Source organism: Varanus komodoensis, unplaced genomic scaffold (assembly GCF_004798865.1).
Source record: "Varanus komodoensis strain SLA01 unplaced genomic scaffold, ASM479886v1 scaffold19, whole genome shotgun sequence".
Taxonomy (NCBI): domain Eukaryota; kingdom Metazoa; phylum Chordata; class Lepidosauria; order Squamata; family Varanidae; genus Varanus; species Varanus komodoensis.
Window position 1 is genome coordinate 7,015,999 of NW_025335550.1, and position 13,684 is coordinate 7,029,682.

At 44.3% G+C, this 13,684-nt stretch overlaps 1 protein-coding gene across 5 annotated transcripts in view; it reads right to left on the bottom strand.

Annotated features, from left to right (window-relative positions):
• Nucleotides 1–2,633: 2,633 nt before the first annotated feature.
• Nucleotides 2,634–13,684, bottom strand: part of RPGRIP1L (RPGRIP1 like) — a 72,500-nt gene continuing 61,449 nt past the window's right edge. For 4 of the 5 annotated variants that reach the window (XM_044427664.1, XM_044427663.1, XM_044427666.1 and 1 more), the window contains exons 24-26: nt 11,661–11,745; nt 6,102–6,235; nt 4,402–5,114 (exon numbers count right to left, since the gene is read on the bottom strand). In XM_044427664.1, the coding sequence (XP_044283599.1) occupies nt 4,996–5,114; nt 6,102–6,235; nt 11,661–11,745 (338 nt within the window). In that variant the 3' untranslated portion in view covers nt 4,402–4,995. Of the gene's footprint in view, nt 4,228–4,401; nt 5,115–6,101; nt 6,236–11,660; nt 11,746–13,684 lie in introns of those variants that run through there. The other variant, XM_044427668.1, reaches the window with a different exon arrangement.

Consider the following 13,684-nt stretch of genomic DNA (forward strand, 5'->3'; position numbering starts at 1 on the left):
GTAAAATCTAGTGTATTTTTATTTATTTTTTTACAAGCATTTATATCCCATCCTTCCGCCAAGCGCTCAGGACAGCTTGCAAAATATAAAATTGCAATGTAAATCCTCAATGATTAAAACAATATAAAACAACATGAACTTAAGAAAAAGGAGGAAAAGAAGATGCGACTGTGAAGAGAGGAAAAAGAAAAAAATCCTAAAACATCTAAAACCCTTGATTATTAAAACAACGGTTGAATAAAAAGGCATTTCTGTTTCAATTATAGCCATTATTTCTAAATGGACACCTCTACACATTAGTCAAAGCAAATTGTATTCAGCAAGACCAAAACTAGGGCAGGACAACATCACACAACCCGATGCTGCTTCCCAGTAACCATCCATACCTATTTTCGTTCTTTTTGGCAGCATGTGGCCATCTGAACGGTTAAAAGCCTACGCAGCCATGTTTAGGTATAGTTAAGCCTTGACTGTAATAACAGAATTGTATTCTATTAGGCTGATGTCTCCCAGGCTTCTTTAATAAACTGATATAAGTGGAGGCAGCAGCAAACAATCATGAATTGGAAGATGCTAAACCTCTAAGAGAAGAGATAATCTGAATAAACCGCATTTGGTAACCATATTAGCTGTTGGGGTCCCTCCCCCACCCGTCCTCGCAGTTTACATGTCACTGGCTGGGAACGATTATCTGCCACAAAGAGTAAGGTTTGGGAATTAACACAAGAGTGTTTCTCACATCCATTCAGCAACCGGGCTTCTGTCCATGGTTCTTTTTGCTGGATATATAGAAGTGTGCAGAGGAGGGGCTGTGAAAGGTGCCAAATTCAATTCTCTGGTGGGAGATTTTGCTTTCTGAAATGCTGGGAAACTATTTCGAGTCAGGATATACAAGGCTGAGTGAGGTGGAGCCATGCTGTGAACTGAATTCAGGCAGCTTCCTAGGGTAACTGTGCCCACACAATGGGTGGGTTCAGATAACACAATAACTCACAGTCAAGGTTGATGATGGGTTGAGTGTAGGCTGATATTGAACTATGGGTGAAACATGAGTTATTACATTGTGCTAAGAAATGATCCCAGCATTATTGTTCCCAGCATCGCTAGGAACAATAGATGGCAAAAGAAGAAGGGGACAGTAGAGGATGAGGTGGCTGGGTGGAGTTGGTATGAGCTTGGGTGGACTTCGGGAGATGGTGAAAGACAGGAAGGCCTGGAGGAATGTTGTCCATGGGGTTGCAATGGGTTGGACATGACTTCGCGACTAACAACAACAAAGAAATGATCTGTACCCAGTGCACAACTGAGCAACATGGTTCTGTTCATGGATTCTTTGTGTTTAACAAATGATGCTACTGTGGTTTGCTCCAGACAAAACAGTAATCCACGGTTCAAGGGCAACTCATGGCTTAATGACAATCCACACTCAACTTTGGTGTGTGTGTTATCATGTTGTCTGAAGCCAGCCAATAGGTTGTGTCACCCGAGGATTCCTTAAGTGTGCACATAGCCCTGGTATTCAACCGAGCCAAGGCCTTTCCGGTGTTGGCACCATCTACCTGGAATGCTCAAAGATACATTCTTGGCATCAACAATGTTGTAATTTGGGCACCAAGAGAAAGCTATTTCTTTGACTTTAGGATTTGCATTTCCATACCATGGAAAAAAAGGGAAAACATCACCAAAGAGGACAAATGAGGATGCATACTCTTTTCATATAATTTTCATGTTCAAATGTGTGTGTTTGGATGCAGATTCAGAAAGAACTGTTGCAATATAAACAGAAATACAATTCATCTCACTACTGAGCAGAAGGCTCTGACCAGATCTGTGTGCTACCCATGTGCTAACGATGGATGAACATGTTCAAGACCCCTGTTCTTCTTTCTCTTTAATCTTGTACGGGACAGTCCTCCCTCACATAAAACCCATAGCACCCTGTCAGAACTTCTGAGGAACCCTGCCAAGTTAGGAAAAAGTTGACCATCCTAGATCAAACAAACCTTGTTGGATCAGACCTAATGGTCAGTGGCCGGGCACACGGCTCCAGAAACTGCACACCCAGAGAAAAGGGGCAACCGTTTATCCTCCACAATATGTGGGGTTCACAGGTATATTGCTTCCAAACATGAATGCTCTACTTAGCAATCAAAGACAATGGATAGATGCTGGTCGATTTACATTTTATAAAGAGGGTTATTTAATGTAGTGTTGGCCAGTGGCCACCCAGACTTACTTACTTGTGATATTTGTATACACAAATACAGTGGTGCATTTATCAATTTCAAAGCACAGATGCTCACCATGAAATATTCCTGTAGCTGCATCTTCAAGAAGAGTCCGTAAATGCAGGAGTCGGTGCACATTAAGAAACCATTTCTGGTACTTTCCATTTACACAAGGAGCAGGTCTTCTGTGAAGCTGATGGGCCCGGATGGCCCATTCAAGTCTAAGCCACCCCCAAATACTTTGTCCCCTGGACTACAAAATGCCAGCTATATGGAGGAGGTCCATTGAAACTTAATGGGCAACTTGTGGCCATCAAGATGTTTTGGCCTGCAGCTTCCAGCTCTAGGCAGTATAAACATGGGAGCTGTAGTCCAAAACATGTGGAAAGGGACGAGTTGCCCAGCACATAAAATAACGACAAATGCCACAGAAAGCAACAGCCCCATTTGTCACTCTGTGGATAGCGTCACCGTAAAGTTTAGTTACTAGGTGTCACTGAACTTGGCAGCATGTAGGTGAAATCAGGAGTTGGCCAGGTTTCGGCCCTGTTTCTGGTTTGAGAGAGACAATAACATTCTTGTCTAGCTCCTAACTCATGTCTCCCCCAGGCCTTCCTTGACACAGATAGGAGTTCAACAAACAGTTGTGGGGAAAAGACTCCATGTTCACCTCTTTATAAGGAAGGGATTTTGTTTTGGGTTACAAAATATTAGCTGAATAATGCAAACCTCGTGCTTAAATACCGCAATTCCATTTCTGAAAAGCCACTTGGTTAATCTTGGTGTCGAATCGAGCTGTTTTAAATTACTGTAATGTATAATAACAAGTCTTAATGACAATACAGTTGTGTGGAGCCAAAAAATATTAGGAAATACGGGCCAGAAACGATGAGCTAAGAACAAGCGCAAGTGAGAACACAACCCCACAACTGTTTATTAGGCATAGAGAGGGTTTTGGAGGGGCACTGTCTGCGGGTCCCAGAATGTTCTGTAGGAATAAATTGTTGCGAGAACTTGCAGAGGTCTCTCCTCAGAAAAAGCCATCCCTTAAGATTAGGAACGAAGAAGTGGGAATTTAATGGCGGAATTTGGAGATTTCTGTGGTCAAGAGAGATTCTGCTGGCCTGCTGGTGTACATCAACAAATTAATATTGTATGGCTGCCATTTCAAAGCTTGCTCAAGGCAAAGCGACGTTCGTGCACACATGGTTCAAACTATATGCAGATATTCATACTTGTGCTTTTTCTTTTGCATTTTGTCTGAGTTGTTTCTTCTTTTTTTTCTGTCGAACTGTAATGAATTGTCTCATAATCTATTCCATCTTCTTGCCATTAGCAGACTCTGAATGTTCACAAATAGGAGCAAAGAACTCATTTTCCAGAGCTTTAATCACACAAAGAGGGAATGCCTAATTCTCTAAATGAAATGGTCTGTGATCACTGAAGCAGAGATTTAATATATCACGGCAAATTAGGTAGATTTTAATAAATTACTTATCTTTCTGAATACTTTACATATGCTTACGAAAGAAATATAGCCTGTTTTGCAAACAGTGGAAAGCTACTCTACCTCTAAAACGGGGTTTTTTTTTTTAATGAAAAGCTGTGGCAGAAGTATATATTCAAAAATTAAACATAACCTTCCACATGTGAATCTCATCTAGAACCTTATCTCTCTCTCTCTCTCTCTCTCTCTTGTTTTTTTTGCAGTGTTGAGCCACAACTTCACTTTAAAAAATCAATTAAAAAAAACCTCTATCAGAATTGCTGGAGAGTTTGAAAATTGAGTTTCCAGGCTGCAGCCATTCACTGATGATCCAGATACAACCATTTGTTGTTCAGGTTTTACTTAAGTTTTAAATGTGGTGTGTGTGTGTGTGTGTGTGTGTGTAGGAGAGCTATGGCTCAGCATGAAATGTAAGATTATCTGATCGATTCTTTTATAGTTTAATCTTGCACTTTGATAGCTATTAGTTCAAATATGTAAATCCCTTTTTTCCTGCAGATGAAAACAAAAAACAGAAAAAGATAAAATAAAAAAATGGGTATTTGCAGTACCCTCCCTTCCAAACCTGATAATCACAAACAACTGATTATAATTTTAGCAGAAGGGCAAAAGTTGTGTGTTTCTTTTTATAAAAGCTTGCAGTAATTTAATAAGTCTTGGGACCAGTCGCGTTCTTTATATTTAATTGATAGAAACGGCATGCATCAAAGAAAACGCATACTGAGATTTAATGTGCATAAAATGGATATTAGCATTTTAAAGAGGCAGATTAACACATTAATCCAAGTAATTTTCATATATTGCTTCTAATAAAAGCTTCACAGTATAAAATTCTTAATGAGGCTAATCGCAGGCATTCCATTTAGTGGGGTGATTAGGGATAACATAAAAGTATTTTTAATCAGTTTTCTAAGGCTTACTTTTTTATTAAAAATTAAAAATTGGACTTGCATTTTTATTACTGTTTTATGTAAGGCAAAAATATGTGGAAAATGCAAATAAAGCACATCATTCAATCATGTAGGTATTAATTATTTACAAGCTGGTGTCCACTGTGGACTGAAGCCTTGCCGGGGGTGTGGGGGGATAGATATATAAAAAAATCCAAACAGACAGAAATCTATATAAACTTTACAACAGCAAATTGTGCATCCTTTACATATAAATTATACATTAAATATACTATAGCAGCTCTCTGTCTTCCAAGAGCTATCCAACATTGGCCACGCTGGGAGAAGGCACTTCTGTGGGTGAAGACTCTTATTTTCTGACCTCCCGGCTGTTTTTAAGCTCCTCATAGATGGAATGCAGGGCCTGGAAAGCTTTCACGGTTACTCTGAGGTGCCCTATTACTGCTCCATCATCCTGTGAACTGACAACTAGAAAAGAAATGGGGAGGGGATGGAACCCAGGTTTGTCAATTTGAGCTTTGCCTTACTTCAGCACCTCCATTAAACCACAGTTTCCCATTATGGCTGAACTGGGAAACTGGCTTAATTTGTTTATAAACTAGGACATCAAACCAGGATCATCTGAGATTGGGTTCTGACAACACAATAACACACATTCAAGGAGTGAGTATGGGTTTAGCATGAGTTGTCACTAAGCCATAGTTTCCTGAGGAAACGTGATCTGAATGCAGCCGGACGTACAAGCCATGGGTTGTTAGCCACAAACAACCTATGGAGAAAACCCATGGTTTGCTGTTGGGTTGTGGGCTGTTTGCCATGGCTTGTTGGCTGGGTTCAGGCAACATAACCTATGTTTTGACAACAACCCATGATTCACTGACAACCTACACAGCGCCTTGGGTTATCATGCTGTCTGAGCCCAGCCAGTGTGGTGTAGCTGTTGTGTCTGACCATGGGTGACCCAGGTTCTATCTCCTATCAATCATGCAGCTTGCCAGGCAAAGCTGAGACAATCATCTCTCTCGGCCCTAACCTGACTGAAAGTAGGTTAGGACAAAAAGAGAGACAAACAACGGTAATCCATTTTTTACTGACGGTTGCCAATTTGGGGGGAAAAAAACCTGCTTCCTATCGGAGATCATGTTCGGAAGAATGTGCACCTTACTGGGGAGATTCCAGGGTCAACTATTTTATGAGCTGGAGTAATCACCTTCTCTAATACCATTTTGCCTACTAGTGCACTTTCAAAACTATATTTCAAGCAGAACAAGATTTCAAGTATCATGAGACAAGCTACGATTCAGAATTCATTTTCGTTCAGAATCCATTTTCATCCGAGGGGTCTGTATGCACAAAAAAATCATGGTTCTGTGGGTGGGGGGAACGCCAAACTCAGAAATAATTTTGGAGTTGAGAGCTGTAAGAAGGAGCGGCGGAAAGACACCCTGGACTCACCATTGATGGCTTGTTCGGTGATGTCCTGCTTTTTCCTAAATATCTCACTCAGCCTGACGTAGGCAAAGCCGATATCCTCACACTCCAGATCCTGCTCCTCTTCGGGCGGATCACTTACCACTGTGAACTGTATACTGGGAAAGGATTGGGGTTGGGGAGGAAACAAGCAAAACCACATCATTACTTTTGGTACCTTGAACCTTCCATGCCAGTGGGGAACCTCGGGTCCAAACTCGGCATCGCAATTATTATTCATTATTTATTTAGGGAACTTCTATGCTGCCCCATTCGCTGAAGCCTTGGGGCAGCTCACAACCATAAATAAATAGAATCCTATAAAACAATATAAATTAAGTCAATATAAATTAATAGTCACACTTCTAGGAAAAGAGAGTTTAAACTGGGCACGGGAACGCTGCAAGGACCTGATCCAGACACCAGGGCAGGCTAGGTTTCTGTTAAAAGTCATTCCACCCCCATAGCTCCACTCAACAGGTTGAGAGCATTGCCTGGATCACACCTGCATGGATCTCTTTTCTAAATCAGACCAGCACATTGCTTTTAAAAAGTGACCAAGGGTGTGATCCTGTGCACACTGAGGCAGAAAGAAGGCTGAACGCCTTCTTGGGAAGGTTCCAGTTTTCTGTTAGCTCCAGAACATTCTGTACAGCAAGGTCTCTGGATTCCGTGTAGCCGTTTCAGGGGATGGGAAGAAGAGGATGGGATGCCCATTTCTATCGGTGCAGCTGATCCAGCACAAATCTGGATCCAAAGCATGGTTTTAACAGGAGCAAAATCTGTTCTCCTGTAGAAAAAATCTAAATCATCCGTGTAAAATATAGGATGCCCCTTAGCCACACACATGCTTTATGGCAGATGATATATAAAGGAATTTAGTTGCCCTGCAGTGGCATTGAAAGTTCTGCCAATAAAGTCATTTCCTCTAAGAAGTGAGAACGCATAGGATGCTGAACGGAAGGAAACGTTTTTGGGGCAGGGGTAAATTTAAAAGTGCATTATCCTTTAACGAGCAGACAAATAACTGCTCCCCCCTGCTTTATCCTGCCGTGCCTTTGTTTACTTGAAAACGTGGAATGGCACAAAGCGCATGGTGCAGACACATGTAATTTGTTGCTTTCCCTGGCACGATTGCTTTCCACAATTGGAAAGATCTAGCCAGACCACTGAGCGTTGGCTTCGCACATTGTCAAGTATGTCACAGATGTCAAAAACGGAAATATATGAAAACATCAAGCGTCAATGAGGATTAATTCCACCGTTGATGCTACAGATGCTTCTCCGGAAAAAAATAATTCCACTTCTAAGCTCCTCCGAAAGATCAAAGGGGAATGGTAAGAGGAAGCACCTTTCCATATAAGGAAGGGCTGATGCCAAACCCTTGCTTTTTAAAAAGGTAAAGTAAAAGTCAAGTCAAGAGAAAAGGCAAGTAAAAATCAGGATATGCAAGTAATCGCAGTATATTTCAACACTGACATGGAGGTTGCCAGGGGAATGTTTGCCCTGCACCTGCTCCTCTGAGAACACCTACATTTCTCATCCTTTCCTTCTTTTCACCTTCTGAGTGTTACATTCAAAGGACTTCTTCCTGGCCTCACATGTACATACCTTAAGACCTCCAGATTTTAAAGCTGTAAAATAATTAACGCATCGGGGCAGCATTCCTATTCATATCTAGCTGGGAGTACGATTCAGTCGACTCAGCGGGGCTTACCTCTGAGTAGACATGTCTGAGATTGTCACCCTGGGAGGGCACCTTTGGATCTCTCAGTTGGAAAGTTAACCGTTATTTTGGCAGGCTGTTTTGGTTCTGGTTTGGGCTGTCATCAATTTAATAGAAAATCTGCAGTGATACAGCATTTACATAGGCACCATCTAAGAGATTATTTATTGATGGCATTTCTGTCCCTCACCTGGATAGATTTCAAAGCAGTGGACAATGAAAAGGGAAAAGGCCAAAAAAAGGAAAAGAAAAAAGAATGACTACAGTGCATTTTAAACAAGGAAACTTTACAATGGTGCCTGGACAGTGGGAAATGCTTCTGGGAACAAAGACGGTTTCAGCTGGTGCTGCAAGCCAGCAAGTATTGGAGCTTGCCTGTCCTCGGGAGGCAGAGAGCTCCAGAAAGAGGGAGTCACCACTGGGAAGGCTCTGCTGGTGGTGGACTCCATCGGGCCAGAAATGCCCCCCCACCCCAAATTCACAACACTGTAGATGGATTAACCCCGTGGTCTGTGATGATGACAATCTACCAAAATAGGCATGATCACAAAATAGGTGGTATTACAATCAACCTTCCCCCGTGCTGGCAAAGGAGGAATGGAGGACTTGGAAACATGTGCCAAACTGCTGGTTGTTGTTGTTGCTAGTTGCAAAGCCATGTCCGACCCTTCGCGACCCCACAGACAACACTCCTCCAGGCCGTCCTGTCCACCACCATACCCTGGAGTCCATCTAAGCTCACGCCCACTGCCTCAGTGACTCCATCCAGCCACCTCATCCTCTGCCGTCCCCTTCTTTTGCCATCAATTGTTCCCAGCATCAGGCTCTTCTCCAGGGAGTCCTTCCTTCTCATTAGGTGGCTCAAGTATTTGAGTTCCATCTTCAGGATCTGGCCTTCTAAAGAGCAGTCAGGGTTGATCTCCTCTAGGACTGACCGGTTTGATCTCCTTGCAGTCCAAGGGACTCGCTGGTGCACTACAGCGATTAGGGTGTTGGACTAGGAATCAAGGGACCTCAATTTAAATCCCCACTTGGCCACGAAACTCACACGGGTGAATATGGACCAGCCAGTGACTCATAGCATCCCTGGGCTGCTGCGAGGATAAAACGGGCAAGGGGAAGCTTATCCACTCTGCACTGGGCTCCTTGGAGGAAAGGCGGGATACCATCGCATCCAGTAAAGGACAATGGACAAATTAAGGTCCAAGCATGAAAACAATGCAGATTTACATTTCTCTTCCCTTTCACAGTCCAAGGAACGAGGATTTTAGATAGCACCGATTTATCCCAGCACTGCAGCTAGACCATGTGCAGCCAATTTGGACTGATATTTTTATCCTTGGTCCTTTAGTTTCCTAAACTTTCAAGTTAAGTTCCTGTTTCAACTAAGAGGAGATTTTTCGGGGAGGGTTTATTATATAAGGCTTTGGGATTAGAAACATGTGCCGAGGGAGAGCCAGGCAGCCAGCTTTGAAATGCGCTGCGTCCGCGTGCTGGAGGGCCACACTCTGCTTTTCTCTGTCCTTATGGCTCACTGCAAGGGTGGGGCTGCAGCCAAAAGCTTCGTGGAGCGATTCATAGCTGGGCTGCTGGCACGGGAAGGGCTGGACAATGCTCGCCTGTGGCGGGGGCCATGTGCAGACGCTTGCAACAGCTGGAATGCAACGGCAATGCCCCATGGGAGGCAACGAGCTGGTCTGCAGGCTGCAGATGGAGTCCCAGGCGTCCATACGGATGGTAGGCTGCAGGCTGGATGCACGATCTAGCTTGCAGGAGGTCTCTTTGCCCAACTGTTGGGGATGCCCCCTTGCCCCACAGCACAGCTCAGCCCATGCAGCAGAGCCTCTGCTCTCTCTGTGCAGTCCTTTCAGAGGGAAGGAGGGACCAGGGAAGCCCCTTTCCACCAGCACAGCTGATCCAGCGTAAATCCAGACCTGGTTTTATATCTGCCATGACATCCTGGCAGTTAGGCTGCCACTACAGCACACGGAGCATCTTTACTTCCCCAACGATCCAGGTAAACCATGCAAGGCGAGGTTTTCCAGCCCCATGGGTAAAACACCAAAATGCTTGAAGGAGCTGGAGTCTTCGAAACAGAGGATGAACTGCGGCTATCCCTAACCCAGTGCCCCCTGGACATGCTGGACTGCAGTTCCCATAATTCCCGGTCAACATGAGTCAAACAAGGTCCACTGTCGGATGGTGGGGAAGAGAGCATCTTGCTTGCGATGGGAGGCATGGATTGATGTGATACGGGAAGGAGGGATCCCACTCAGCACTTCCATGATTGCACTGGAAATTGGGCGTGGAATTCCATCTGTCATAATGGGGCAACGTATGAAGATGCCTTATAGTAAATTAGAGCAGATTCATCCAGTCTAGAATCTTCTATTCTTGAGTGGTAGGGGCTTGCTAGAGTCTTTCCCAGCCCTGGGAATTCCTCTAGAGTAAGCAAGGCATGTACTCTGGCACTGAGCTGAAGCTCAAGGATCTAGATGAACTGAGGGAGTGATTTGTTGTTGCTAGTTGTGAAGTCACGTCTGACCCATCGCGACCCCATGGACAACATTCCTCCAGGCCTTCCTGTCTTCCACCATTGCCCAGAGTCCACTGAAGCTCACACCAACTGCTTCTTGCTACTGTCCATGGGGTTTTCATGGCAAGGGTACTGGAGTGGGTTGCCATTTCCTTCTCCAGTGGATCAACTTTTGTCAGAGCTCTCTGCTATGACCTGTCCGTCTTGGGTGGGATAGCTCATAGCTTCACTGAGCTACATAAGTCCCTTCACCACCCCTTCCGTGAAGGGACAGGGGATTCTAGAAGAAAAGAAAGCCTGAAGGAGCAAGATGCATTTAAGGAACAGGTGGCCACCTGGAGTACATTCACCATCTGCACGTACTTCAAAAGAGGCTGGTTCCTTTGGTCAGCAAGGTGTAAAGTATTTAACGTCGACTGGAAGGTGCATTCACCTCCTACATTAGCAGCATGCTGACATGGAAGGGAGTTTAGACTGTGAGCAAAAGATTTCTCTTGAATTGCTCCTATGAAACAATGACCCATGCCCCGAAAACGTCATGATTCGGAAATCAGTAACTTTGTTTGGGGGCTTGCTATCCCCGGCATGTCCTCCCTCTTCCTAATATATGCAGTAAATCTGGAAGTCCTTTGCTTGTTTGCTGAAATCAGAATAGATAAGGAACAGTCTTTCGGAACTTCAAAGTGCTTTAGATGTGATACATGCCCCGTTCTTAAGGGATCGCTTTCTGGCACTTCCTGTCAGATTCCGTTAAAAAATTGTGCATTGGCCAACGTAGGAAGCTCGATTTTAAAGTAAAATGGAGGAAGCAAAGCTTACTTTCTTATGGCCAAGCATGACCCTCAGGTCTGAACTGCTTTTCTGTAAATACATGGATAAGTGGGACAAAGTACCGATCCGTAAGTCTTCCATTTCCAACTGAACCAGCCGTGAGCAAAATGGCATGGAGCTGGAAACCCACAAGTCCTCGGTCCTCCTGGCTGGGGATGCTGGGAATTGTAGTCTGACCTATCCGGAGGGTGTTAGGCTGGGGAAGGCTGCTCCACTTGGGTATTTGCTGGCTTCCAGAAAGGAAAAAAAATCAGAAGTAGTCGTGTGCTGTTGGGACATTACAGCAAAGTCTGGCGAGTTTCCATGTGAATTCCTTTAATTATGTGGACAGTTTGCATATTGCATGGAAATACGAAAGGAGAAAGCGAATACCTACAACTGTTGGAACAATATCAACTATCAGGCCGGATTTGACATGGCAAGGACGGTAGGTCAAAGTGTCCGTACTTACCTTCCCAGGCTGGGCTCGGACCCCTGAAGCACGGCTTTAAGGAAATCCCGCCTCGCTTTGTTGCCCGCCTCATCCAGGTGTACCACTGCAACATCAATGGAAGTGAGAGTGGATGCGTTTGTCATAATCACACATACAGGAGGCATGCATGCTGCTCGCAACAGGGGTCCAAAGTAATGCCCCTTCGTTTCAAGTGACCAGAAGTAAATAGGCACCCCCAGCTCTGTTTTAGGGGGAAATGTCAGCAGAAGTGCAGATTTCCTATCCAATCATGCGAACGGGTGACTAACGCAGCTGCACAGCAAATGGTACGGAGAGCTCCGCCGACTCTGAACCACCGAGAAGCCCTTTGTTGGGAAGAACTTTCTGGAGGCGCACTTGGACGTTTAATGGCAAAGCAAAGCAGGGACACGCTCAAACCAGCCGCAGGGCAAGTGGGTGGTCTGGGGTAAAAATGACCCTTGCCGATCCCGTTCCAGTGCCCCAGATCAAAACCACGACTGCTCCCTGACACACACACACACACACACACACACACACACACACAACTTCTCTGTCTTCAGCAATTGCCTTATCCATTTCAACTGAATTGGATTTCACATCTGTGCCTGGATGGAGCTACACTTTTTCAAATGAACACGCAAGCTTTTAGGGGGGCAGGATAAATGCGCTGGAGCCTTTGGGCCTGCAAGAGATCAATTTGTGCAACTTTGATTTGTTCTTGTTTTAAAACATTGATAACCTACCTTTCCTAAAACATTCGTGGTGGGTAACAAAAAAATGGAGAACATAAACATACTGCAGAAAGATATAAACTGTGATAAAAGCACCACTGGAGGAGCTGCCTAAAAGTATGAACAGAGGGGCCATTAACGCAGCGTCCTCTTCCAATGCTTCTTCTAGTTTGACTTTTAATTTGTGTTCCACACAATAACTGACTTTCCAAATATTTGCTCAGGAAAACTCAAGAGCATGAACAAAAACTTAGGCAGAAAGGTCATTATTAATTGTTAGTAATTTCATTTCTATACCATCCCACAGTGGCAGATAACCTAGGTACATTTAGGGAGTTCCTTTACCTTTTAAAAATGAAAGAAAGAAAATTCAGAGAGGAAGAAGGGAAAGGGACAGGACAGAAGGCGAACAAATCGTCTCTTTCATTGCTTCCTAAAGAAAATCAAGCACGAAAAACCAGAATTGAAGTCGGAACTGTCATGTGAACCAATTGTCACATCGCTGGCAGGTTTATGCACACGCTGTCAGGAGAGATAGAGGCAGGATCTAAGAATGCCACACAGCTGTCATTTCCTGTTAATGGCTCTGGCACTCATGACTGTAAAAGCCAGTGGCTTTTATTGCTTCACAACGGAGGGGATTTATGGTAGTTTCGTTCACCCGGTGAAAGCTAGTGATAGCGATAATGTATGGCAGAACACTTGTCCTTTCCGACAGGCCCAGTAATTTAATCCCCCTCTCCTGCCACAGAAGGCAATAAGAAAGACTTCTCGACCAGCGGAGAGGGTAAAGCCATGGACCGACACATATCTATTGATGCGCCCAGAAAGGGAAGCACCCTGCCCCCTGCAATCAGGTTCCACTGTTGACTCCATTTTTCCAGCACTGCAGGTGAATACCTGCAGTCACTAATCAAAGCGGTACGGAAGAGTTTGGTGCAGGATTCAAAAAAGACTCTGTCGTCACCACGACCGCAGGGAAACGAAAGGAGAAGCGCATGGACCTGCCAGCCTTTGCTATGAAAGCTACGATCAAGCAAGCGCCCAGTTCGAATTTCGCTTTGGCTACGAATTCGTGTGGCCAGTCTCTCTGAGCTTGGGCAAATGCGAAGATTAATATTCTGCTGATTATTTCCACCTTGCTTTTCTACCTACCCGCCGCAAGAGAACATTCAAAGTGGCTAACTGAGAGAGAGATAAAATGCATCCAGAAAAAAACCTCATCAATAACTAATCTGAAATACCAAGATTAGGCATTAAAGCATGATCTCAAAACAGACAACAATAATG